This window comes from Protopterus annectens, chromosome 15.part0 (assembly GCF_019279795.1).
Source record: "Protopterus annectens isolate FY-2018-M chromosome 15.part0, PAN1.0, whole genome shotgun sequence".
Taxonomy (NCBI): Eukaryota; Metazoa; Chordata; order Ceratodontiformes; family Protopteridae; genus Protopterus; species Protopterus annectens.
Genome location: NC_056749.1, coordinates 479,985,547 through 480,012,045, shown reverse-complemented (window position 1 = coordinate 480,012,045; position 26,499 = coordinate 479,985,547). Strand labels below are relative to the sequence as shown.

Genomic DNA, 26,499 nt, shown 5'->3' with positions numbered 1-26,499 from the left:
ATTTTGCAAACCTAGTAGGTGAACTGTTTTTTCTTGGATCTTTCTCAGCCATGACCCAGACTACAAGTGGATTAAATACAGTAGGTAAAGACAGGCAGTTTAGTGTAGTCAATCGACCAGCATGTTTTTAGAAGGTGGGAGCACTAGGAGGAAAGTGGAGCACCGGTGGAGCCCATGTATACATTTGGAGAACCGCCAAAACTAAACCGACAGTGATCAAAGTTCATAATTAAACCTTAGAAACTTTGCATGCTGAATGCAAATTCAGAAGATGGGCAAAAGTGGCCATAGGAATACTATGGCCCAACTTTCAAAACACTTATGAGCCTACACTATGACATTTGAGGTATCAGTGTGCAGTTACCTCCCAGTAACTGACTTCACAGTTGCTGTGCATTTGAATTTCATTTATAAAATTAACTTTAAGAATGAAAATGAGCAATGACAGTGAAGACACTCACAAATGAGATGTCTGAAATAACATGTTTTTCAAATCTGGTGTAAAAATATTTAATTTTAATATAGCTGAAAGGAAATCTTTGACAAACATAAACACATTACTTTGGCAGTAAGTTAGAGATAGAGATAAAACTTTCAGAATATTTATCTTGGGGATTTACTCCATAAAATCATATCACTGTAAGTTTTCATTTCAAAAGATGATTTCACAATTCAAGCTGTATCTTTTTTTGGTACTTGCGTATTATCACAACCACAATCCAAACATTTACTACTGCAGCTATCATTTTAATGGTAAAGAACTGCCTTCCCTGACATTTAGAAAATGATATTAAAGCAAGCAGGACCGAATACTTTTACCTTTACACCGAAATGAGTGTTTTAACTCCAAAACCTTTTCTGTTATTTCAAGATCGCTGTAACTCAGGGAAAGGGGAATTGTGCAAAATCCTGCAATTTTGAACTTTGTATGTATTTTCCCATAATCACAGTTTAATTTTCTTCATATACTAGTAACTGAACTTAAATGGGAATCCGATAAGAGGAGTAGCCCTATTAACTTACAACTTTAACGTGACAGCCATGAATTATTCAGGGACCTAACACAAAAAATACAGAATATTTCAACCAATATTTAATGCACTTTTTGTTTTGTTTTTTTGGCTCTTCCATTATAGTTTGACTTCTTAAACTCTCTTTTTTGAACAATTTCACCAATCAAAGTCAAGGGTGTTAAGCCAGAAATAGGGCTCCCTACCACCACATGTAATTATGAACATTTTTCAGTCTCCCAGGTACTGTGATGAACGGGAAAATTAATGTAGTTTTTCACTCCAAACACTATAAAATATGTAGTTTATTTTTTCAGATTATATCATGGAAGGATTTGCATGCAATTGTTGTTATAACTGATCGAGAGAGAGAGAGAGAGACTACTTTGCCAAAATTTCTCAAAATCATCTGGGGAGACAACTTTTACCAATACTTGCGTATTATCGCAATGACTCCTTTCTCAATAACATAAATAATGATAGGTCTAAAACAGCGATAAGGTGGTTGCGATAATACACAAGTACCCTTTTTTATTTTACTTTCTATCCAAATCACATTTTCGGAAGAAAATACGTAAAGAGTACACCTGCTTAGAAGGTGAGGTCTCACAGCTGGCATGTTTCAAATTTGATGTAAAAATTATGAACTTTAGTAAAGTTACATTGAAATGTTGACTACGTTAAATGGAGACTTATACTTCTACCAGTCAGAAATATTTCTGGACAGATTTTCAGAATATTTATCTTGGGATGTTAATATCATGAATTCTGAAGTATTATTGTACACTTTTGTCTTTTAGTCACTGGGTGAAAATGCACTTTTTTAAAAATGTTCACAGTGATAGTGGCATCAGTTATGATCTGAGAACTCATAAGTGCTATACAGAAAATACGGGTTCTAAATATTAAGATATTATGAAATTATGGTCATTTGTTCAAAGTCCACCAAAACAGTAGGAAAATTTTGTCTTGACAATAAATTTGCAGTCCTGTACTGGGCAAAGCTCATGCTCCACGTTTACTCAAGGTAAGTGCAGATGTGGGCAAGCTATCTGTGGTGGTAATGAAGTGGGGTGGTTAGTAGGATGTGGGGGGATGACAAAAGGACTGTTTATTTAGGGAAAAGAACACATGTGAGGATCATTTGGACTGAGAACATATACGATTTTGATAGCTCACATACTGAAGATATCAGGCTGGCATTGTGAAATGCAATAGGAACATAGGGTAGGGTTATTTATAATATTTTGAGACTGTTTGGATTGGAAGAATGTATCATTTGCCTTCCATAAATGTGAAGGACACTGAATATGGCTGTCCACTGTAGTGAGTGGATGATTGGGGGGGGGGTTGGACCATGGTTGCAGTTTCTACATTAGTAGCTCAGCGATGGGTCACAATGACTAGCAGTAAAACTGTCATGCTAATGACCTACTGAAGTTAAATGAACATCTAAATGATGGGCACTGTAGGAAATCACTATAGGTGGTTTGACTTTTAGTCTGACTAACTGCAAAATTCAGAATTTCATCACTGACCATCAATTAGATGACGATGGAGATGTAGCACATCAGTGAGCAGAGCTGAGCCCTGAACTAAGCCCACTACTGGAGAATTATAGGTTCTAATCAAATGAATGCCTTCCTACCAAGAGCTGCTTGCACATAGACAGAGACCAACACAAAAATGTACGACAAGCTGAGTTTTATTCCTTCATTTACGTATCTCAAACCAATTAATCATTTTAGGAGCGTATATCATATTGTACTGTTATGGGACTCTTACAGTAATGTACTTCATCATTTATTGCACGGATTATTGATTTTTGTTAAAAATAGATAATATAGTGTTTAAAGTCTTTACACTGATTCAAATTCTAAATGATAATGCCCATGGGGTCTATATACTAGCAGCATGGGCATGCTCTTTAATTTTATTAATTCTTCTACTTATTTTATTTATACTTTGTAACTCTTTCACTCAGAAACACATTGCAAAGAATAATGCATTCAGAAGTATTAAGAAAGGAGGTAATAAGGGCAACAAGACAGTGATAAATCCTAATTAACTGGATTACAAAAATAAGAGTCATTTACAGCAAATAAACAAATGCATCACATCTCTAAGATGCAATAGTTTCATAAAGAAGATAAAATTCAGAGATGAAATGTGTCTGTGGAAATCAGTGAGGAAACATGCATTTCTATACACTGGGCTGCAACGTCTCTCAACATATCAAAGCAAAATCATTCTAAATTAAAACTGTAGGCAATCCATTAAGAGTTGGATTGACATTAATGTGTGGCTTCCTTTTTCACAGTGCTGGTTCATACAAGGCAGTAGCAGCAGATTCAAACTACTCAACAGTTGCCAGTCAGGAAGCATTTCCTAGCACGATAAATACAACAGAAGTGGAAGTGAGTGAAGAAAGCGCTGCATACAATAAGAAAACGGCAACACCACCTCCAACTGAAAGGACAAGTATTGAATTACAAGTGTAGCTGTAAAGGTGTATTATCTGGTAGTCAAAGCTGATATAAAGGTTCAGTTGTTAGATACCATGTTTTTTACCAGTGAACGGATTGATTACATTTTTTTTCTGAATATCATATGAATCACTGTGAATATGCAGACTGGGATTTGTTTGTTTGCTTAGACATGTTTGTAAATCATTATTAGAATGGAATGACTGTAAATATTCTGATACGCTGAACTTGTTTAACACAAATACAATTGATATGCTATAATGTAAGACAGAACAAACAAAAGATTATTCCTAAAATATAAAACAATTTGAATTGATTCATGTTTGGTGGCTGAAGGCATGACTAATCATTTATGTCTCATATCTTAAGATCTATGTTATTTTAGTCTTTACACTGTAACAGACTTAGAAATAAAAAAAGTATCTGTATACTTTATGAAACAGTTTGGGTTAAGAATTAAATTATTCTATGGTAGTGTCCGATGCCTAAATAATCCTTGTTATAAAACCAGTCACTGTTCTAAGTTAAGCAATATATTCTCTACTGCCTCTGATTACCTTGTAATGGATTTTTTTTTATTGAAACAATTGTAAGCTTTATTGCATTTCACAGTAAAATTACTGCAGAGGCTGCATTGTAAACACTCTACAAAAAGTATAAAATTGTGTTGATACATTAGTTGCTTGAAATACAGATAAATGCTATTGAGTATTGAGACAAGAAAACTAGTGAAGTCTACTCATTCAGCCTGTCTAAGAACATATGCAGAGACCATGTAGCAGACTGCATCCCATGTTCTTTCAGCAATGTTGATAACTGAGAAGTGGGATTTTCTGAAATATGAGTTCTCCAAAATCTCAATTTTAATTGAAATCACTATTAAATTAATGCCATTAGGGTTGCCACCTGTCCCTCTTTGTGAGGGACAGTCCCTCTTTTGGCAGCTGTGTCCTGCTGAAAAAACTAAAAAATTGCAAATGACCTGAGATCTTAGGACAAAAATATTGTCTAGGTTTTTTTAATAGTTCCATAAATCGGTTATTTTGTATTTCAAGCACCTAAATGCTCTAAGAAATAGTGTAAACAACTTAAATACTACACAAATAAGTTTGTGTTTTGGAAGGGAAGTTCTGCCCTTTACATTGGCCATGGATATGTTTTGTACTGCAAAATTTCACATTTCTACAAAAAATGTCCCACTTTGTGCATTTGAAAAGGTGGCAACCCTAAATGCCATTGCTAGCTAGAGACATGTGATTTGAGTTATTATGTCTTCCAAAATGCAAATGCCTTTCTTGAGGTACTAAAAAATCAAAGTTACTATATTAAGTTGCATCAGTGCACATAGCTTAGATCCTTAGGAGGTAGATGAATGGGACAGTGCTCCCTCAGTCACAATGCATTAATCTGACAGAGGCTAATACTGGAGTAATAAAAAAAAGTTTGCTTACAGTGCATACCAATTCTGACCTATAATCTTTGTAGGAAGACCATTCACTGAATAGTTATGATGGCAATAATAAACTAATGCAAAAAAAACTCATGTATCAAAAAGTTTTTTAACTTAATTTGTTGTTCCATTATTTGTATTCATTAATTTAATTATGTTAAGCAAATAATTTTCGCTGAGCTGAATGACCACAAAAGGCAATCATTGACTAGTTCTGGCAGCAAAAATGACCACTTAATACAAAAACTCATTTATCCGTCAGCTTTCTAACCCTGACTTCTGGCAGTCCTTTACCTTTGTTCGTTTATGTCATTTTATTTAGCAAAAAAGTGTCAGTGAGTTGAATGCCCTTGTAAAATCAAGAAGAATGCTCCATCAAACAAACTTACAGATAATTTAGAGTAGCCAGCCGGTGTAAGTGACACACTTTTGAGAGGTGGAAGGGAAACGGAGTACCTAGAGGAAACCAACATGGTGTAGAGAGAGAATGTTCAACCAGACTGTAACTCAATGTCAGAATCAAACCCTAGCCCTGAAAGGGAGCGGTATAGTGAGAAACATTACTCAGTAGCAGTGCATGTGCTGGCACTGGAGCTTTGGCATCAGTTTGTAATTCTTTATCCAGCTGTGCGGTAAGAGCACATGGTTTTCCAAGCAGACCTTTGTCTGCACAGCCTTAAAATGGCAGTACAGCTGTATCATGTGTTAATACAATGCCAGACAATAAGCCGCACATAAAGCATGGATGCTTCCATTACATCATTGATCTGTCTTTCATAACTTGTTGGGCAGGCTGTTCCTTTAATGACTTTATGGCTTCCACCTTTGTGCAACTACTCCTTAGGTTTCTATCTCCCTTCAATAACGGGGTGCTATCTGAAGGTATAAATAACATTTTAAAAAGCACATACAGTGGTTTCCATAATTCAGTAATATGTTTAACATCTCTCAGAGCCTCAAATATCATGCAGCTGTGCAGCTAATATTATATAATTCTACCAGTTTGCAGCAGCAAGAGGTTCTCATGTTCGATTCTCAGCTGAAGTGCCTTCTGTGTGGAGTCTGCATGTCCTCCGAAAGACATGCATGAATGGGCGTGCCTTCGCTGAAGGTTGGGTGTCGGGCTGGCAACTCGGCACCATAAAAATCGACTGCCAATCATTAGCGGACCAGAGTTCCGCTATGGCGACCCCTAACAGGGAAAAGCCGAAAAGACAAACAAAACAACCAATTTACAGTATTTACTTGAATTTCAGGTTCTCAACTGGTTAAAGGTATGTTGTCTTATAACAACTGTGAAAATATTATGTACCTTTATGTGCACTCTGCCTTAAGTTGAACTAATACTGGTAGTATAAATATTTTCTTTATATCATCTTCTGTTTCCTCATCACTGATATAATTACAGTGTAAATAGGCTATGATTAGAACCAGCTCACTTAACTGTAAAATTAATTTCAGAAGCTGAAGTACAGACAGGCTCATGCAAGTTGTTCCACTCAGAGCATTAGGCAAGGAAGAAGGGAAAGCAAGCTGGGTAAGGCAGTTGCATTTGACTGAGTTAGAAGTACAACATTCTATCAAAGCCACTGCAGGCCATCAGATATTATAATTAAATAAATGGATCTAGAAGGGACTATCAATTAAAACTTAAGGAATGCACTCATTAAATCATTAGAATGTGAGATTAAATGGCAAATGAATGTTTACTGTCAGTGTCAAATATTAAGTATGAAGACAAAAGAAGACTAAAGAAAATACAATTATAAAATGAAAAAAAATCAGTTTATCACGTGGTACAACTTGTGAGATGAAGCAAGTAAATCTGATTATTTGTTCTCTACCTTCACAATTCAGAGAAATACCTCTATTTTTTACAAGCATGTTTTGTTTGTTCTACAAATCACATTTTACAGTGCTGTAAGGACTTCTCTAGGGACAATCATTATTTATGGAGCCCCATAGACCTTTGCACACTATTGTTGTTATCACATTAAGTAGTCTTTATTTAACTGTAGCAGTTTGTCTCTCAAAATGTCATAACTATTCCCATATGATCAAATAAGAACCCTCCAGGCTAGCTTGAGCTAATGTTAACTATAATCCAAAGATTTTTCCCAAAACAATTCTGTTTGCCATCAGACATTTTAAAATGTAACTTTGTGTCTCAGATGCATGGCACGTTCCAGTTAATTTAGCAGTCGTCAGTGCTAGTGATAACAAGTATAAAATTAGACATGCATAGCTTCAGTTTTGTGATATAATTTGTTTTGCTTAACATTCATGGAGTATATGTACAGTTTATTATTGACTGTTAGTGTGCCTCCTTGGTCTGTTTGCTTGTCTGCATTGCTGGGAATTGGTGTGAGATCATCATTTAAGTAGGGTGCTCACAGGAGAGTGCCATGATATAATCCACTTATTATTTCATGCAAGATCGCAGTACACTGGGGTCTGGGCACTGCCTTTACCCTGTTAGTATTTAGGCTTGAAGATGGTGTATATAAATATATATATATATATAAAATGTGTGTGTGTGTGTAATTAGCAGGGGGTGGGGTGCAGGGGGCTTACCCCCTACAAAAAATACATAAATATTATTGGTTGTTTTCTTTTTTGCTTTCGATCCCTTTAGATTTGTTCCAAAATTGCTCTTTTTTCATTCACTCATTGAAGTGTTCAGTAGTTCATGAGACAAACATGTCAACATATTATACATGGCCTACAATACTCTTACTACCTTAGTAAATAGTACATCACAAGTCTGCTCTCCTCAACTGCTGAATAAGTAAGAAACTTCATTTATTTAGTACAGACAAATCTAAAATTATGTATTTTTCTAATAAAACTATGTACTTTTCTAATAAAACTATTATACAACTAGTATATTTGATATCATCTCAGTTCATAGGTAGGTACTAGGCTATTGGCCTCAGGCCTATATAAGCCTAGCCAAAAGGTACCCTGGCTTTCACCACCCAAGAAAATTATTTTCCTGTACTGTAGGGAGTACAAAGTCCTAGGAATGCTAATCTCTTATAAAGTTTCCTTTAAAACAAATTCTGAATTTATATTAGCCAGAACCATTAAACATATGGGCTGTTTGTTGCATAATTCATCAACATGAGAAGAAAGTGTATTGTTACAAGTATATAAAACATATATAAGACCACTTATAGAATATAATAATTATTTTTGTGCTTATACTAGAGAACAATTAAGAAGAATAGATGTGTTCAAAGAAAATGTACTAAAAAATATTGAAGTTAAGGAATATAGATTATGAACAAAGATATGTGAGATTGAGAGCTAGTCTTTGTTACAGGTAGATTCGTGCAACATTATTTCTGGCCTAGAGAATATTTCCTGACCTGATTTTGCAGGCTATGTCTAAAACAGAGATTAATAGCTGTCGAAAAACGGATAAACATAAGAGTATACAATTTATCATTAAAATGGGTAGTACTATGATACAAGTTCAGAATACCACTGTAAAGATCACAGAATTATGGAATAACATACCACTCAATGTTAAACAGTCTAAGACTTTAGAAGGTTTGAAGGGGAGTTTGGACACATGGGCTGATAAAGTTTATATTCCATATTTGGAGAAATCATCTCTTCTTGATAGCTGTAAGACTTAAACGCTGGTTATGAACAAGACAAGTGGTCTTCGTTTCTTGGGTAACCAAGCAATATCAATGAATGCATTTCAGGTCACCAGACACTTTCTTGGCAGCTAGTCAGGGTAGTAAATGTAGGCCAGAAACATTAATCTACTTTGGTTAGGGATAAGGAACATAGTTAGTTAGATGTGCAAAAAGGACTAAATAGCGTAGTCACCAAATTACCAGCAACAGCTACAAAACCTTTTCTCATTCCATTAAAACTGATTCCTCTCACCTCTGCACACCAGTGCACTAGGGATGTGGCACTCCTGGCCTCATACACATCATCCTCAAGATTGGAAACTTTTTGCATTGCATTTGTTCCTACACCATCTTTTTTTGTTTTTCCAGTGTATTTACTGAACATACAATTTCTCTGAGAATCAGCAGACTGCAATAGTCTAGTAAAATATAGCAACTGCCAGTATCTTTGAAAAACTATTTAAATGCAACCATGTTTTAATATTATAAACTACCATTTTTTTGTAGAAATGAAACCTACAAATACAGAAACAGCATTGTAAATTTATACTGACACATCCTGCTGCAGTTTCAACTTCAAGGGAAAAAAAACAGCATTTTATGAAGCACAATAAAAAAGTAATAAAATAACTTTTGATCACATATTACATCGATTAGATATATAGGGTTCAGAATCAGCATTTACTTGGAAATTATACTTACTTGCTTACACCTCCCAAAGCATAATTTGCTGGTGCTGTTTATATTAGATGTTATTTGTTGTAGCATACATTTTTTGTTATTTTATTTATTGCTTTAAGTTTACCAAATAATGCAGAAATGTTTTTGTCACAGAAGCACTTCTTCCAAATTGCATATCTGTTTCTTTTATTTTTTTTAATATAAAGTGTGAAAAATATTTTAATTGTATTCTATATTCTTTAAGTGGTATTGCTTATCTAGTAGTTCTGACTTCTATATATTGATTGGTCATATAACAAGAACATTTCATTTTTTATAAAAGAATGTATTGCAAAACATTCATACTACATGAACTGTTTGCAGAAATACCGAAAACTGCACTAAAACAATCATTTTCTGTTATTTGCCTTTTTATGTATGTGAGGAGGAGGAGGGTATTGCAGCCTATTTCAGCTAGATATGTTAAAATGAGTTTATATCACAGCTGAAAGTAAAAGTATGTTAAATAATGATTTCTTAGAACTTTATTAGACAGAAAGCATGTGGTTATCAATGTAAAATATTAATCAGAAAAATGCTTTTCTGTGATATTATATGCTGTTTTATATGTAATGCATGTTAAGAAAGGAAGTATACAATTCAACAGAAAACAAGCAGCAGTAGAGTAGATGAACTACAATGATTTTTTAAACCTGATAATTTTGTATTGCAAATGACAATCAAGCTAATAGCTGCACTCTAGGTAAAAAAAAGGATAATTCACAAACTGGAGAAATGTGCTTGCCTTAAACATGTCTCAAATTATTTGTAGTTAATAACCAAGCCCCTATGTTTAATTTGAAATAAAATCCATTTTTGGAACAAGCTTGTTCTTTGTAATAGTTTTTTTTTAATATCTATGTGTCAGTCTTTTAACTGGCTATATTGCAGCAAACATAAAGCACACAGAATTATACAGATGTTTCAAGTCTAGCATCAGAGTGAAAAATTCCACATATTATGTAAAAACATGCAACAGTACATCAATACTTCCATAACATTATCACAAAAAACAAAAGTAGAAGCAGCTTTAACTTTAGTTGTTTTCCTATGTTTCTTCATATTGCCTACTGACAACCTTTCTTCCTTCAACAACCGACATGCAAATAGCCTTAAGGGGTTTTGTGCTTAGTTCCCACTCCCTAACCCTGCTTCTGGTGACTAATGTGAGCATGTGTATCACCATGGGGGCATTCTACACCCTCCTCTGTCATGTATGTGTGCTCCCACACACAGCTATGAGGGCTTTCACCACCAGCTTGGAATGCTAGACCCATGTTTACAGTCTTCTAGTCCCTGTTGAGCAAGCCTCTGTGACTGTGGTTTGGCCACCCTTCTGTAATTCTATTGCAATAGCTGTTTTCCAGGCTTTAGAAATGTAAAAAGTGGAGAGGTTTTGATTAAAGAACCATAGGGTTCAAAATCAGACAGACGACATCTGGCTTTGTAATTAGCAACCTGGCATATTATTAGGACCCATGCATAAAGTATTCTTAGTTTTTCAGACGACTGCAAGAACATGTTCCATAAGTAAGTAAAGGGGTGGCTGAAATTGTAAAACCTGTTAAGTAACTGTGGCATGAGAAAAATTTTCACTAACTTTGTTAGCTAGGATGAGCTTTCCAAGATGGTTGCACAATGAACAGCACCTTAATTTCAACTTTCCCACTGTGAAAAAAAGAAACTGGTATATAAGGGTCAATAATTCTGCCTGTTTTAGTACAATTCAGTTACTAGCTAGTAAGTTAACTGCCTGCCAGTTGGATGCCAGCAAAGAAGAAACTTAGAGCATGAAAGAAAATCAACTATTAAAGGTGAAGAGAAAATACTTACTGAGAAGAATCCTGCAGCTGTTCAACAAAAAGCAATTCAAGCTCCAGCTTTGGTAGAGAGATGGCTGCAAGTAATTTAGAGGAAAAAATCAATAAAATTATCCCAGAACTGATTTAAATAAATGAAACATTGAAGGAGTATACCGACTCATGTAACAAAAGGCTGGAAAAATTGATGAAGCTTTAAACAGCTAATGACACGGACTTATAAAAATGCAAATATCAGAGGTCAAAATGAAGAAAATGCTGGCTTGAGTATAAGACTGTTCAAGAAGAGCTGTTTCAAAACAAAATGGTTGAGTTACAGGATAGAGCAGGCAGAAAAAATGGAATTTCTGCTGTATCCTGTAAACTGGAAATAATAGACTGTATTAATTTTATGACAGCACAAATAAGTAATTGGACTTGTTTTCAACTGGAGGATTTATTAATTGAAATGGCATATTGTGTGTATGCTCCAGACCTAGCCAAAAGAAATCAGCCAAGACCTGTATTAGTAAAGATGCAATCATATCAGAAGAAAGAGTTCATCCTGACAAAACTACAGCAGAATGGCAAACTATTAAAAATTAGAGACAGTAGAGTGTTTGTGGAAAATGATTATTCACTATACACTTGGTAGAAGAGAAACAAATTTAACCCAGCAATCAGGGAATTTCAAGAGGCAGGTGTGAGATTCATGCTGTTGTATCCAGCTGTCTACAGAATATTTCCCTGGAGGATCAAAGTATTTTTGATGTAGAAAAGGCTAAGGTTAAATACAAAAGTTTGTTTATCTTACAAGTAAACCACCAAACAGAAGGTGTCTTTGCTTTTTATTCTTCTGATAATAAAGCTCAAAGAGGGATTTTGCCAGTGAAACATTTTCCAGTGTTCCAAAGGAAAGTGCTTGAGAGATAGAAAAAAGCACAGTAGTTGACTAGAAGAATGGGAGTACCTTGGACTTGAGCCAGTGTTTGATGCTAGTATATGGAGTTGAATAGGAAGAAGACCAGCAACACTGAAATTAATGAATAAATGGGAAACTATAAAGCATCAATCACATTTGTGAAATATGGCTTTACAAGAAAAAGTGGCTGAGAAAGACTGGATTTTTATTGACTTTGTTAAACTTGTTGGGGGACTGACAGGCATATACCCCACTTCATGTCATTAATGTTTAGTAGGACTCTAAATTGAAAAAAAGGAGAATGAAAAGAAAAGTTAACTGCAACAAATAATTTTTTTGTTCTTAACAGTATTTGATTAAAACATGTCATGACATAAATTGCATATTACATGCTAAAGCCTTTTCAGTGATTGTTGTATGTGAACAAGTACTGTTTTATTCTTTAGTGTTAAGAAATGTAGGCACTACGGTGTAAAAGGAGAAGAAATGTTGAACAAAAGCATGTTTAAGGAAATAAGTTGTAATGGGCTTTTGAGATGAGGTATGGGTTGTAAAATTGCACTGATTATAATATATGTAGAACTGAAATGTTTTCTTTTATTTTTGCATAAGTGATTGTCTGGATTAATGCATTTGGCTTAATCTAATGACAAGATTCTTGTGTAAGCAAGTTTTTTTAAAGGAAAAAAAAGAGAAACAACAATGTAATGAATAGTTTTCTTTAAGCAAATAAATGATCAATGTCAGTTGAGAAGTTAACAGCTAAGGTCAGATGTACATTCAGTTCTTAAGTGTCCATGAAGACAACATGACTAAAGGTGAAGGCAATAAATCAAGAGGTCTGGGTGGTATTTACTGATAGAAATGTAAAATTACAAGGTACAAAGGCAAGCAGCTCAGTAAAAAAATAAAGTATGAAATTATTGGAAGTGACTATGAGATAGTAGCTTTTCTGGTAACTAAATACCTGAATGCATTTACTAGAACAATGTATGATTTAGTTTTACAGATAGCCAGTGCACTTTTTCTTAAGGCTAAAAGTTGATGTTTTATGAAATCATACAAGTTGTTTTTCAGATCTGGGAGGGAATAAAGCTAAGACGAGAACAGACAGACATTGGTATAAGTAGGAGTACAGGCTGTAACATGTGCCTTAGCATGCATAACCTTAATTTTAGGTTAGTTAATGCCCATGAGAGCAGCTGTCAGTTTGGGACAATATTTTCTATTAGGAGGTAAACTTCATTATTTGACAATCAACACAAATTTGCATGTCTGTTTTAAATTGTTTTAAATTAATAACCTATGAATTTATTCTGTGTTTTTTTTTATTTTTTTAGAGTTCATTAAACCAAAAGGTCTTGTAAAATGTGACATAAGTTGAAATGCAGATAACAAGAATCATTTGTATGAAGGACCAGCTTGCCAAACATTAGTGGGTGTATGTAACACAAAAGCTGGAAATAGACATTTAAAAAGCTGTCATATCCAGTAGGTGGGAGGAATAACTTATCATAATGGTTACAGTAAACATATTATTTTGGAACTTGAATGGCCTTACCGGTATCTACAAAAAGGCAAACGTATTGAATTGTATTAAGAAATGCAGATTACAAATAAGGCTACAAGATGCATATTTGGAAAGAAGTGAGCATGTGAATTTGATAACGAAAGGATTTCAGGATGGATATTCAGAATAATGTCAGGGACAAAGGAAAAGGGGATTACTTATACTAATTGCTAGAGGAGCTCCAACAGTGACAAAGGAGGGAAAAAAGACAGTAAAGGTAGATTTGTGGTAGTAAGAGGCTACTGGCAAGGAAGGAGGATTATGCTGGCATGTATTTATATTCCATCTAAAACTGCTATTATGGAGCTTAAGAAAATCTTGGGAAAAGTAATCAGCTTTCAACAAGGAATATTACTTATAAGAAGAGAATGGAACTTGATTCACAACAGTGAGGATGTATCTGAGGGGACTAAGAAGGGTAAATATAACAAAAGAGGTTATATTTCTTAAGAAATTTGTGAAATTTTTGCTATGGAAGACAAGAATTCAGTAGTAGAAACTCCGACAGAATTTATATATTATTCCCCATGGTACAATAACTGGGCTGGACTAGACAGAAATTATATTTTGCAGGAACATGTGCATTTAATTGGAAGCTTTGACACACATCAAATAATTATTTCAGATTGTCTGCCAATAGGAACTAAGATAAGAAAGCACAGTAATGAAGTAAAAATGAGAGAATGGTGCTTCTCGAAGTACCTGTTAAAAAGCGAGTTTAAGGAATGGTTAGTGGAAATTATCCAAGAGTTATTAGGAAGATAGAAATGAAACCACTCGGCACTCTCTTTAACCATAACCTGAGAACTGGATTTGTTCTGGCAGAGTGGAGAACAGTGACAGTAATCCCCTTGCATAAAGGGGGTCCATTAACTGACCCTGGGAACTATCAAACCATAAGTCTAACGAGGCTTGTCTGCAAGGCCACAGAAAGAATCACCATGGACCTTATCCACAAGGACATAGGTGACCTTCATACCTTGACTCAACCCAGTTTGGTTTTGTCAAGTGTAGATCTTGCTTATTAAACCTAGTGGATTTCTTTGAAAATGTCACCAAAGCCCTGGATGAGGGCAAAACAGTACATACAACCTATCTTGATTTAGCAAGGCCTTTGACACAATCCTCCACTCAGGTATCAATAAGAAACTCTCTGAGCTGAAAATTAACCCATACATTACTAGAGGGATACCCAACTGGCTCATCAACAGAATGCGCACTGTCAAAATTTAGCAGTACACCTCCACCAGTAGACCAGTTACTGATGAGTTACCACAAGGATCTGTGCTGGGACCTCTACTGTTTGGAATCTATTTCTTTGAAGTCCAGTTGAAGGTAGATGGCCTGTGCCTTACTAGGTCTGCAGATGACTGTAAACTGGGCACAATCATAGAGTCCCCCAGTAATGTTAACATATTACAGAAAGGGTTGATGCAGACAAATGATTGGGGCAAAACTCATGGACTAAAACTTAATGCAAAAATGCCTTATTATCCTCTTTGGCAAATAAGTAGTCCCTGCTAATTATAACATAGATAGCATGCCTCTAAGCTCAAACTCAGTGTTGTGAAACTTGGAATCACAAGTTATCTAAACTTTGATCAGCATGTGTTTGTAGTGGTAAGAAAAGCACTCTACATTGCACATCTCATAAATAAGGGTATCTCATCCAAGACCGGGGAAGTTATAGCTCCACTGTACTCAACCCATAGCAGACCACTAATTGAGTACAATGGTTTGTTCTATATGTACCTCACCAGACACCTGCAGCAACTGGAGAAACCACAGAGGTTTCTAACCAAGTGAATTCAGAGCTTCCAAAACATGACCTACATGGAAAGAGTGAAAGCCCTGTCACTTTATTCTGTATCATATAGGCTGCTGAGAGGTGACCTGTGCCTGGCCTCCAGAGCAGTCTTGGTCCCTGCCCTATTGGAAATGCTGCACATCCCAAATCAAATGGGACAAGAATAACTCACTCCAGGGATCTCAACCTAGGCTGTGACATTAACAGAATATTCTGGAGAGATGGCTATATCTCCCAGTGATTGCTGCTCCTCTGGAATAAGCTCCCACTCCATGTAAAGCAGAGCCCCTCAGTTATCCTATTCAGGAGCAACCTTGAGAACTTGATGGGTGACCATAAATTAACCCTGGAGAGGGACAGTTGATGGTGATCACAGAATCACTCTGTTAATGATAACAATCTAACTATGGTCAATACAGGTACTCACATTTTTACACATCTAGGCTTGTAAAGGCCCTAGGGCCATTAGCCTAGTAACCTCCTATGAACCTAAGAAATAGCACAAATAGAAATATTTATGGAAAATTTAAGTATGCCAAGGTTAGAGGTAGATGAGATTCAACAATTAACAGTTAGGATAGGAGAAGATGAGATAAAAACAGTGATGTATAATCAATCTGAAAGAAATTATCCAGGAAAAGATGATATTTCTGTGGAAGTCTGTAAGCTAGGAGGAAAGAAAATGATAAAGATCTGGAAGATTTTAACAGTATTTTAAAAGGAGCGGAAGCACCAACATCCTGGAAGAAAGTGGTGGTGGCTGTAATACCTAAAGACAGTAAAGAACCATTGGATCCAGCTTCATATAGGCCCATTTCAATTTTAAATCATGATTATGAAGCGTTTATGTCTATAATAGCTGAAGGAATGTCAAAAGAGTTGCCAAAATACGTAGATACACATCATTGTGGTTTTGTGGAGTGAAGGCAAACATTTGACAACATCACTAGAAAAATGATCCAGGGAGAAGCAGAATGAAAGAAAAGATTGATGTTGATGGGACTTGATACAGAGAAAGCATTTAGCAGAATAAGCTTGGATTTTAGTTGTAGGGCAATGGAAGCATTTGCATTCTCTGATACAATAGTAATATTAATTAGGAGACTATATGAGGAATCAGAGGCAAAAAAGTAAAGTGTGAGGGTTCCTCTTTGATACGTTGTGTCTGAACAGAGGAATCAGGTAGGGGTGTCCTCTTTCCCCTTTGTTATTTGCATTATATTTAATGCCATTGGCAAAGAAAATAAGGATCTCAGAAATTTAAGGATATGAGGATGAAACAAAAGATAGCACAAAAATTAGGAAACTGAAAGCTTTTGTTTACGGATATGGATAGCAAGATACAAGCAGTGAAAATATTTATTGTCCCTTTAGTTTTATATACACGTCAGATATATTTTTATCAATGAGAGAAGAAGTTGTAGACAATAATAAAGAGTTAAAGGATTTTATCTCTTCTTCCAGGATGTTGGTGCTTCCGCTCCTTTTAAAATACTGTTAAAATCTTCATTCCAATAGAACTAGGTGATTTAGGATTACCTGATTTGAAGGAATATTTTAGAGCTATACAGTTAAGGCCCATATGCATAACACAAGCAGAAAACTATAATGGAAAGTGGAAAGGGATGATGATGATGAGGGTGGGGTGGGAGTCAAGAAATAAGGAAAGAATGGGATTATGATTGCAGATCCTTTAGGAGAATAACAGCAGCCATACAGAATATTATAGTCATAAAGTAGAAATTATTCTAAGAACTAAGCTAACACAAGAATGGAGAGAGGAGATTCTGCTGCTAGGGATGACTGCACTTAGGGGTACAGAGAATAGACGTTAGGGGCTGTAACTTACTGGAGAAAACTGCAAAGGAACCAATGTATTGGGACTAATAATATGAGAGGGAAACATAATAAAATGGGAAGTGGCCAGGAAGACATTTGGACTGCAGGCTAGAGACTACATACTCTATCAGGGATTGATATCAGAGTAAAGGCAAAGAGAAAGGGAATAGGGCGGTGCTAAGTGAAAGACCTGTTCTGGTAGATTTTTTAGATGAATCTACAACAGAAGCAGCTGTTAAAAAGGAGATAATCTGTACAACAAATAAAATATTGCATGATAACTGTAGAAATCAATTGGAGGAGGCTAGAAAAGATTAGGAAGAGAGATTCGATAAGCATTTCAAAAGGAAACAATAGGCGGACGTATGTATGGCTCCCAAATATTCAAGAAAGTCTAGAAGATTTAGTATTGTTTGCTTGGAAGTGTTTACACAGGTATTTTCATACCCCAAGCAGACTCCAAAGAATTTTTCCTCAGGTAGATGGCAAATGTTGGAGGTGTGATGGGGAAGAAACAGGTAAATGGGAACATATGTTTTGGGAGTGTAATCAGATGGTAGACTTTAAAAATTCCCTACAGAGTCCTCTGTTAGAAATATTTGGTGAGCAAATGGGTGTAAGTAAGGACATAGTAAGACCTTGTTAAGTTTAATTCTGGAGGCTGCCAAAAAAGCAATTATTAGAAACTGGAAATCAAAATCTAAACTAACCACATTTGAAGTAGTGAATATTGTAACAAAGATAAGAGAACAGGAACTGTTTTTTTTAGAAAAGCATATGAGCAAATTACATAGAAAAGATGGAAATTGTGGAAACAATACATGCAGAATAATGTTTTGGAGGAGGGGTGAGGTTTAAGGGAAGGCAGGAATTGAGTAATTTATGTAATTTTGTAAAAGAGTATATGTAATGTATAATGTTTGTAACTGAAATGTTAACACGTTTTTTTTTTTTTTTTTTTGCTTGTTTTCTTTTATATAAATATATGTTTGCCTGTGTCTTAAGCTGGTAATTCAATAAGGGTGTTAAAATTGTTAGCTTGGATATCAGCTATTTCCTTTGGGTCAGAGTATACTACTGTTGCGGACTAGCTCCAAACACTGTTTAGGTGTTAGTTATTAACTTCCTGACATAGTTAAAGAAGGATTTGTAGTCATTTTTGGTTTAAATTTGCTATTTTAAGTTCTTACCCAGCTTTGAACTTCCTACTGGTTCCCTTAAGCTCTTAATTAGCTTGCATAAGTGTGCCCTTAAGGTAAGTAGAATAAGACCTCTAATGAGCATTAAGTAGTTTCTTTCTCTTGATATATAATTTATTTATACACAGGGGTTATTTTTAAATGTCATCTTTTATTTGGGGGCAGATAGGGACTGTTTTATCAATATTTAAGTGGAAGTAGAAGTCAGAGGTGTAGGTAGCAGTTCATGCAATGGGATCATTCATAGGTGGATTACAGCAGAATTTATTTAGGTCATCAAATAACAAAAGAAAGTTTCCTTTTGAGGAGTCTCTAAACACAAAGCTATTTACATGGGAAGTTCCACCAGTTTTAAAGCCAAAGTGATAAATTCTTGTATGATTTAAAAATGCATGATGATACATATGGAAATGTGCAAGAAGTGGCCATATTTGTGAGGACTAAATCAAGGATATTCAGGACCCTAGTAGGATAGCTAACTAATTCTGAAAGAGAGTTATCATTTATAATGTCACTGAGTCACGCTGACCATTAGAAGTGTGAGTCAGCCAGTTTATTGATGGATGGTTGAAGTCACCCAGTAGTAAGTTCTTGGGTATTAGTATTGTTTATGATGATTTTGACTTCTAGGAGTTCATCTGTGGTACCTCAAGAAATATCTCATTTCATCTGTGCAGCTCCAAGGAATATCTTATTTGGTGATTGTTGCTTGTCTAGTTAGGATGAAGTAGATTAACACTGTGGGTTCTGTTCAAGCAGCTTTATTATGTACAAACACATCAGAAATGAGGCTAAGTAACTTTAACTTGTATACAAACTAGTTAACATACATATACATGTTCATAGTCTGGCTGTGCTTCTCAAAATGGTACTGAAGCTAGCACATGCTTGCTATTTATATGCATGGGCTGTCCTTGGAAATACTTCTTAAAGGTACAACACATCTCACTTTTCTACATCCTCCCTCTTTGATAAATGAGTCATGCATTATTGATGACATTGAATGACATGCAATTGATGCAGATGCTTTGTCATGCAATTATACAGAACTAAATGCATACACACAATTACATCCAGGTTTCTGTGTATTTCACACTAGGTCTGGAAATATGACCAAATCATGTGACATAGATATTAGAGTTAGGTCTAGCAACTGGGATTCTCTCTGCTGAATGTTCAGCCTTAGGACATCAAGAACATTATCAGAAACAGAAGTAGGAGTCAAGACACATTCTGCAACAGGAACATCGTCTGGATTGCTCTGAGATCTAAAGTCTGTATCACAAAAACAATGCTACGATATTGGTTCTGATACAGGAAAAAGATGTCTGTGATTTCTCCTGTACTCCACAACCTCTGATTTCACAAAGTAAGATCTCAGCTCTGCACATATACTTGTTACTTGACCAATCCAGTCAAAACCTTTCGCCGTTTGTATCTTCACTGTCTCTTTCTTTCAATGGACGAAGAAATCTTCTCGATTTGTCATAACTGGACTTCTGGAAAGAATGCTTTATGAATAATTGGGCTTTGATTGCTCTGTTGTTTTTAGCTTTAGGCCTCAACAAACTGGAACTGATAGGCAATGTTGTTCTGGTTTGCCTAGAAAGAAGTCTCTGAGCAGGCGAGCCAGGTATATTGTCACAGGGTATGTTTCTGAGATTGAGTAAATTCAAAAAGGGATTGATATCATCATACTTTTGTCTCTTATAATTGCTTTGCACTCCATACTGCACGTTCAGCTAGTCCATTTGACTGTGGATATTTGTAACATGTACAAAGTCCCATTCTCTTGCAAATTTCTGAAACAACTGACTGGTAAATTGGGTACCATTGTCAGAGATAAGTTTCTGTGGACTTCCATGGACTGAAAAATGACATTTTAACTTGGTAATAACAGTAATGGGCATTAGTTTAGGTAGTAAATCTATCTCAAACCTGTTCAAATAAGAGTCCACCAATACTAAGTAATGTTGATTGTTCCACTCGAATATATCATTGGCTACTGTTGACCAAGGTAGTTCATGAACTTGGCTTAGCTGAAGTGGTTCTTTTTGCAAATGCCATTTAGTACTATTGCATGCTGAACAAGAAGAAAGTACTTTATCAATGTCTTTTGTTAAGGAAGGCCAAAATACTAGCCCTCTTGCCCTTATTGGTAGCTTCAGAACCTGGGTGAACACGATACAAAATCTGGATATATTCTTGTTGTAAGGAAGCAGGAACAACAACTGTAGGACCTTTGAAAATAATGCCATCTTCCATCAACATCTCATCTCATCTCTGTAAGGAAATAAGTTTGTGCTTCAGGTGGTACACTAGATTGCTTTGATGGCCATCCAACATTAATGTAGTGGTTGAGCTTTTGCAAAATTGGATCAATCTTTGGATGATCTCTCAGCTCACCAAGTCTAGTGGTAGAAAAATTTGACACTTCCATAACATCAAAGTCAAAATTTTCTGCATCAGTTTGTTCCGTTGTTTTTCTGGGCAATCTGGATAAGGTATCAGCCAGAAATCACTCTACTGTAAAAAGTCTGACTTTTGTATAGACCATATGAAGTTGTACTTCTGCAATTTGAGCATCATTCTTTATAATCTTGCTGGAGCTGAATGCATAGGCTTCTTTAAAATAGTAACTATATGTTGATGATCAGTTTAAATCTGCATATCTTGACCATAGAAATAATCATGAAACTTGGAACATGCAAATATTATTGCCAAAAGTTCTTTCTCAATTTGAGCATACTGTATTTCAGTTTGGGTAAGTGTTCTAGATGCATAGGCTACTGGTCTGCCTTCCTGAAGAATAACTGCACCAAGACCAAATTTTGAAGCATCGCAGGAAAGAGTTACTGGTTTGTTGACATCATAGTATCTTAATGTATGTGGGGTAGGAATTTTCTGCTTAAAGTCTAGGGCAGATAGCCTAGTATGAACCTATGAACCTATAATTTAAAATGGGTGGCGAAAGCCAAACATACTCTGGCTAGGCTTATAAATGCCCTAGGGCAGATAGCCTAGTATGAACCTATGAACCTATGTTTGCTGGTGTTATTCCAACCAAGACCATGTGGCATTTTTACATGTTGGCTCTCTCAAAGGCACTGTCAACTCACTGACGTCTGGATTAAACTTGCCTAAATAGTTGACCATACCAAGAAAACACTGTTGTGTTAGCTCTCTCAAAGGCACTGTCAGCTCACTGACGTCTGGTATAAACTTGCCTAAATAGTTGACCATACCAAGAAAATGTTGTAGTGCTTGAACATTAGCCAGTGCTGGCATCTCAAGAATGGTGTCTTGCTTGGACGGGTCCGTTCTCAAGCCAATGCTATTAAACAAATGACTTTCATATGTAACTTCTGGTAGTCTGATTTTGCACTTTAGAGGACTGAGCTTTAAGTTCACTTCATGTGCTTTGTCTAGAACTCTCTTAAGATTTCTGTCATGCTCTGCTTTACCATTGTCTCAGACCAATAAATTTACTATTATGGCACAAGGATAACCTGAAAAAAATTGCTACCTTGCACGCTGAAGGACTTCACTTGCAGAATTTATTCCAAATGACATCCTGAGGAATCTATATCTCCCAAATGGAGTACTGAAGGTAGTCAGTAACAAAGATTTGCAATCAAGCATCACTTGCCAAAATGAACTTTTTGCATCTAAAACTGAAAAAATACTTGCATTCGACATTAAAGCAGCAACCTCTTTGACTGTACACATAGGATGATGCAGTCTAATGCTTTGTTCAAATCTCTCTGGTCAATGCATATACTGATTTTGTCTGAGCCTTTTTTGTGAGTGAGTACCATGGATGACACCCATTCAGTAGATTCTGTAACTGGACAAATTACACCTTGCTGCACCATTTTGTCCAGCTGAGCTTTGACTTTATTCTGCATGTTATCGGAACTTTTCTTGCTGATCTGACTACTGGACTGATCTCTGGGTCTAACTTCATGGAATACACAACTGATGTTTGCCCAACTTATCATTGAAAACATCAGCATTGTGTCATTCGGCTTTTTCCCGGTTAGGGGTCACCACAGCGGAACTCCGGTCCACTAATGATTGGTAGTGGATTTTTACGTACCGGGTTACAGCATGCATACTATGAAAAAATAGTGTTAGTGAAGCTGGAACTGGGACATGTGCTTATTTGACGGACGTCTTTGGTAAAAGAAAGCAAATTCATTCTCAAACTGTCTCTGAGACCCAATAATAACTGCACAGGTCTTCGGACGACATAGAATAATAAGCTATAACAGTGCTTGGCCACATAACATGAAAGCACTACTGAGCCTTCGGTTTGAATTTCTTCACCTCCATAAGCAACAAGTTTTGCACAACTGGCCACATTTAGTTGTTCATCGGCTCTCACCTTAGCAAATACGTCTGCTGACATAACATTACACTTTGAACCAGTGTCTACTTTGAACTCGGTGGATTTACCATTGATCTGGACAGTACAAAATATTCCATTCTTTGGCCAATAAATCTATTGCATCAATCTTTTCACCAATTACTGATACACCATTCATATACAAAGTAGAGTACAACCCTACTTGATCAATTTGCTTTTTTCAAATGACCCTTTTTTTATAACAGTGTGAGACTTATTTAATTTGCAAAACTTTTGAAAATGATTCCATTTTTTACACTTGTGGCATTGCTGACCAAATGCTAAGCCGATTTCTCTTTTAGACTCATGGTTGGCACCACAATTGACACAGTTAACAATAAAGTTTGACTTGGGTTTTGCTGATTCACCCTTGTACTGAATTGAGTATGCTCTCTTTACTGAACTGCTCTTGGAACTTGCTAGAAGACTACAGGGTATCCTAGGATGACCCACAGGGGCTGCAGCTGCCATGTGATTGGGCCTGCTTTTGCTAGTCACATGTTGCATTCTGTCGACATTTGCTCTGGAGCTTGCTGAAACCACACTCTTTATCACTTGCAAGCATATTGTGTGCCTTTCTGTAACTTTATGGATTTGACAAATCTCAGTAGCTTTACTCAGCGTTAAATCACTGTCACGAAGTAAACTCTTTCTCACTGCAGCACTATTAATACCACACACAAGCCTGCCTTTTATTAACTCATCTTTTAAGTCACCAAACCTACACATTTTAGCTCTGTTTCTCAAGTTAGTAATATAAGCTGCAAATGTTTCTCCTTGCTTTTGGTCTCTTGTGTAAAACAAATGCCTCTCTAATGTAACAATAGTCTGGGGATTGCACATTTCTCTAAATTTGCATTTCAAACACTCGGGGTCTTCCCTTGATTCAGCCTGTACAGCAATATGATGATTTGCCCCTTTACCTTCATATACTGCTGGTGCATATATAAATGAACTCTCTCTTTCTATGGCCTCTGGCCAAGCTAGGTTTAGCAAAATGAATGCCCTGGTGCATGCATCTTTGTCAGAATAAGCTGATTGTATAAATATATTGTATTGCTCAAATATTCTCCAGTTCTCTGCGATATTTTTACTAAATACAAGGGGACCTGGTCTACGAAATGCCACTGCCATATTAACATATACCCGTGAAGGCATTTTCAAGTATGCACAAATTCACATACTTATACATATGCCAGGCATTTATGCCACTACTTGTAACTATGTCCAATAGCACAACAAGCCTCTTAATAACTGAACTTTGCGAAATAAGTTTCCTGGATATAATAATACTCTTGAAATCACTGTACTGTAAAAAGTCAGTTCTCATCAGTTTAAGAAACATTTCAAATAACTATGCTATGTAAATAAACTGGACAGAAGAAGCTCAGAGTAAGAAACATTTCAAAGTAATTGCACTTTGCAAACAAACAGTACACAGCACACTGAAATTTCTCCAAACTGGGTGTACTTTGCTAAATAACTCTCTACAGTGTAAGAAACACTCTGTAATGGCGGATTTTTGCAAATAGACACACCCAGCACAATAAACTTTTCAAAATGGCTATATTTTAACTGCATTTTATGAAATATTTGCACTTTGCACACAACTCTTTGGAATAAATGCACAGTAATAAACATTCACTGTAAGCACTTTTACACACTTTGAGATACTTTCCAGTTATCCTCTGAATAGCTTCAACCAATGCAAAATAGTAGTTTATGCCAAAACACAGTAACTTACCAAAAATATGCAGTCTCCTTGCTTTATTTATGCTTAATGTGCCCTTTTTTGCCCTTATTTATATTTGTTTTGCTCATTTAATCTCGTTTCATGCCCATTGTACTTTCTTGTGCTTGTTTTTACCCTAAACATGCTCGTTTTACTTTAAACATGCTCATTTTGCAATTCTGAGTTAATTCTGAACCCTTTATATGCTTTTCTGATAATCATTTTTATCAAATATCTTAATTTTGAATATTTTATTTAATTAATAAAATGTTTATGCCACCTATTTGCTTAATAAACATTTCTGTGCTATTCATTTGCTTAATAATATATTCTGTGCCTCTGTAATGCTCTGTTTTATCTTTTTTTGTAAAATAAATCATTTGTGCACTCTTTCATTACCTTTAGTTCATTTCTGGCCCTTTTTTGCATTCGTTTCACTTTGTTTGCTTTCACTGTTAATTCTGCACCTTGTGGCTCTGAAAAGCAGGCTCTGGAATCCCACTTCTGACACGATGTCTCTCGTCTAGTCAGGATGAAGTAGACGAACATTGTGGGTTCTGTTCAAGCAGCTTTATTATGTACAAACAAATAAGAAATATATACAGACTAGCTAACATAAATATACATGTTCACACTCTAGCTGCACTTCTCAAAATGGTACTGAAGCTAGCACATGCTTGCTATTTAAATGCATGTGCTGTCCTTGGAAATGCTTCTTAAAGTTACAACACAGCTCACTTTTCTACAGTAATGATATCCTTGACAAATATTGGTACTAACCCACAATTGTCAGTAGGTCTGAAGATGTGATAAACACTATATCCAGGAAATGAGAGAGAAAGAGAGGGCTTTAATTGCTCTGAAACCATGTTTAAGCAACTACACATAAATTAATATGTTCAAGTTGCAGGATTGTCTCAAGTTTGGACATTTTTTTTGTTAAGACTCATGATATTGAGTAGGGCCTCATTAATGTGTTTCAAATTAAAATTTATTAGGTTGGAATATCAGTCATATGGACTCTGCCTAATAAATGCACTATGGGGGCAGCAAAGGCTTTAGTCAATGTAAAAGCTTTGGTATGAGAGGTGGAGACCATCCCTGGTAAAGCAGGAAGGCTAGTCAGCCATATCATCCCAAAATGACAATTACTGGATCCTCCTAGAGTGACATCCAATATATAGCCAGTTACTAAAGCTAATAATCTTGTCTTTGAATCGTGGCATCATTCTTGGTGATGGCAAAATACCACTCAATCCCAGTGTCTTTCCTGACACAGGCACATAAATAATAAGCTCAATCATATCATTCTGGATGTTCCTCTGTGTAGAGCATCTAAGGTCATACATCCCCATGCATGTGGATCACTATTAGGTCCTAATTATATTTGTCAGGCTAGAGAGATCTAAGAGTCCTTGTTCCCAGATCCTGACCCCAGAAAGACAGCCTATGTCACAATATTCTTATCCAGCCTAGTAAGGATCATGTCCATATGCCTTTCAATAGAGTCACCTATTACTAAAATATTACCATGGTTTGATTTTGATTCAGTGGACCATAATGGCTTGAGTCTGCAGGCTTGTGATTCTTAGAGGTATGCACCCTAGTTGTAGGTGTGAAGGGTGAAGGTGGGTGTGTTGCTGTGTGACCTAATGTCTGAAGTTTCTTTGTCTTTACCCTGGGGGGCTTAGGCAGTGTTCTCTTAACCTCAGTGGAAGCTGGTTTAGTGGAAGTGCTCTGTGCTGTGTGTGTACATGTGCTGTGCTTACTGAATGTGTTCTCAGGTGAGAAAGTAGCCTCCATGTTAAGTAAATAATTACATCAGTCACATTCAGAATCTTTGTGTAAGCATGAGGCAGTTACTACACTGCCTCAAAATACCTAGTGCTATCAGGCTGTCAGCAAAA

General features: G+C 36.0%; 1 protein-coding gene across 1 annotated transcript in view; it reads left to right on the top strand.

Annotated features, from left to right (window-relative positions):
- The window catches only part of LOC122789772 (V-set and immunoglobulin domain-containing protein 1-like), a 282,372-nt gene extending 277,379 nt beyond the window's left edge, over positions 1-4,993 (top strand). The window contains exon 7 of the mRNA XM_044057211.1: positions 3,331-4,993. Within this exon, the coding sequence (XP_043913146.1) occupies positions 3,331-3,511 (181 nt within the window). The 3' untranslated portion in view covers positions 3,512-4,993. The remainder of the gene's footprint in view (positions 1-3,330) is intronic.
- The last annotated feature ends 21,506 nt before the right edge of the window (positions 4,994-26,499 follow it).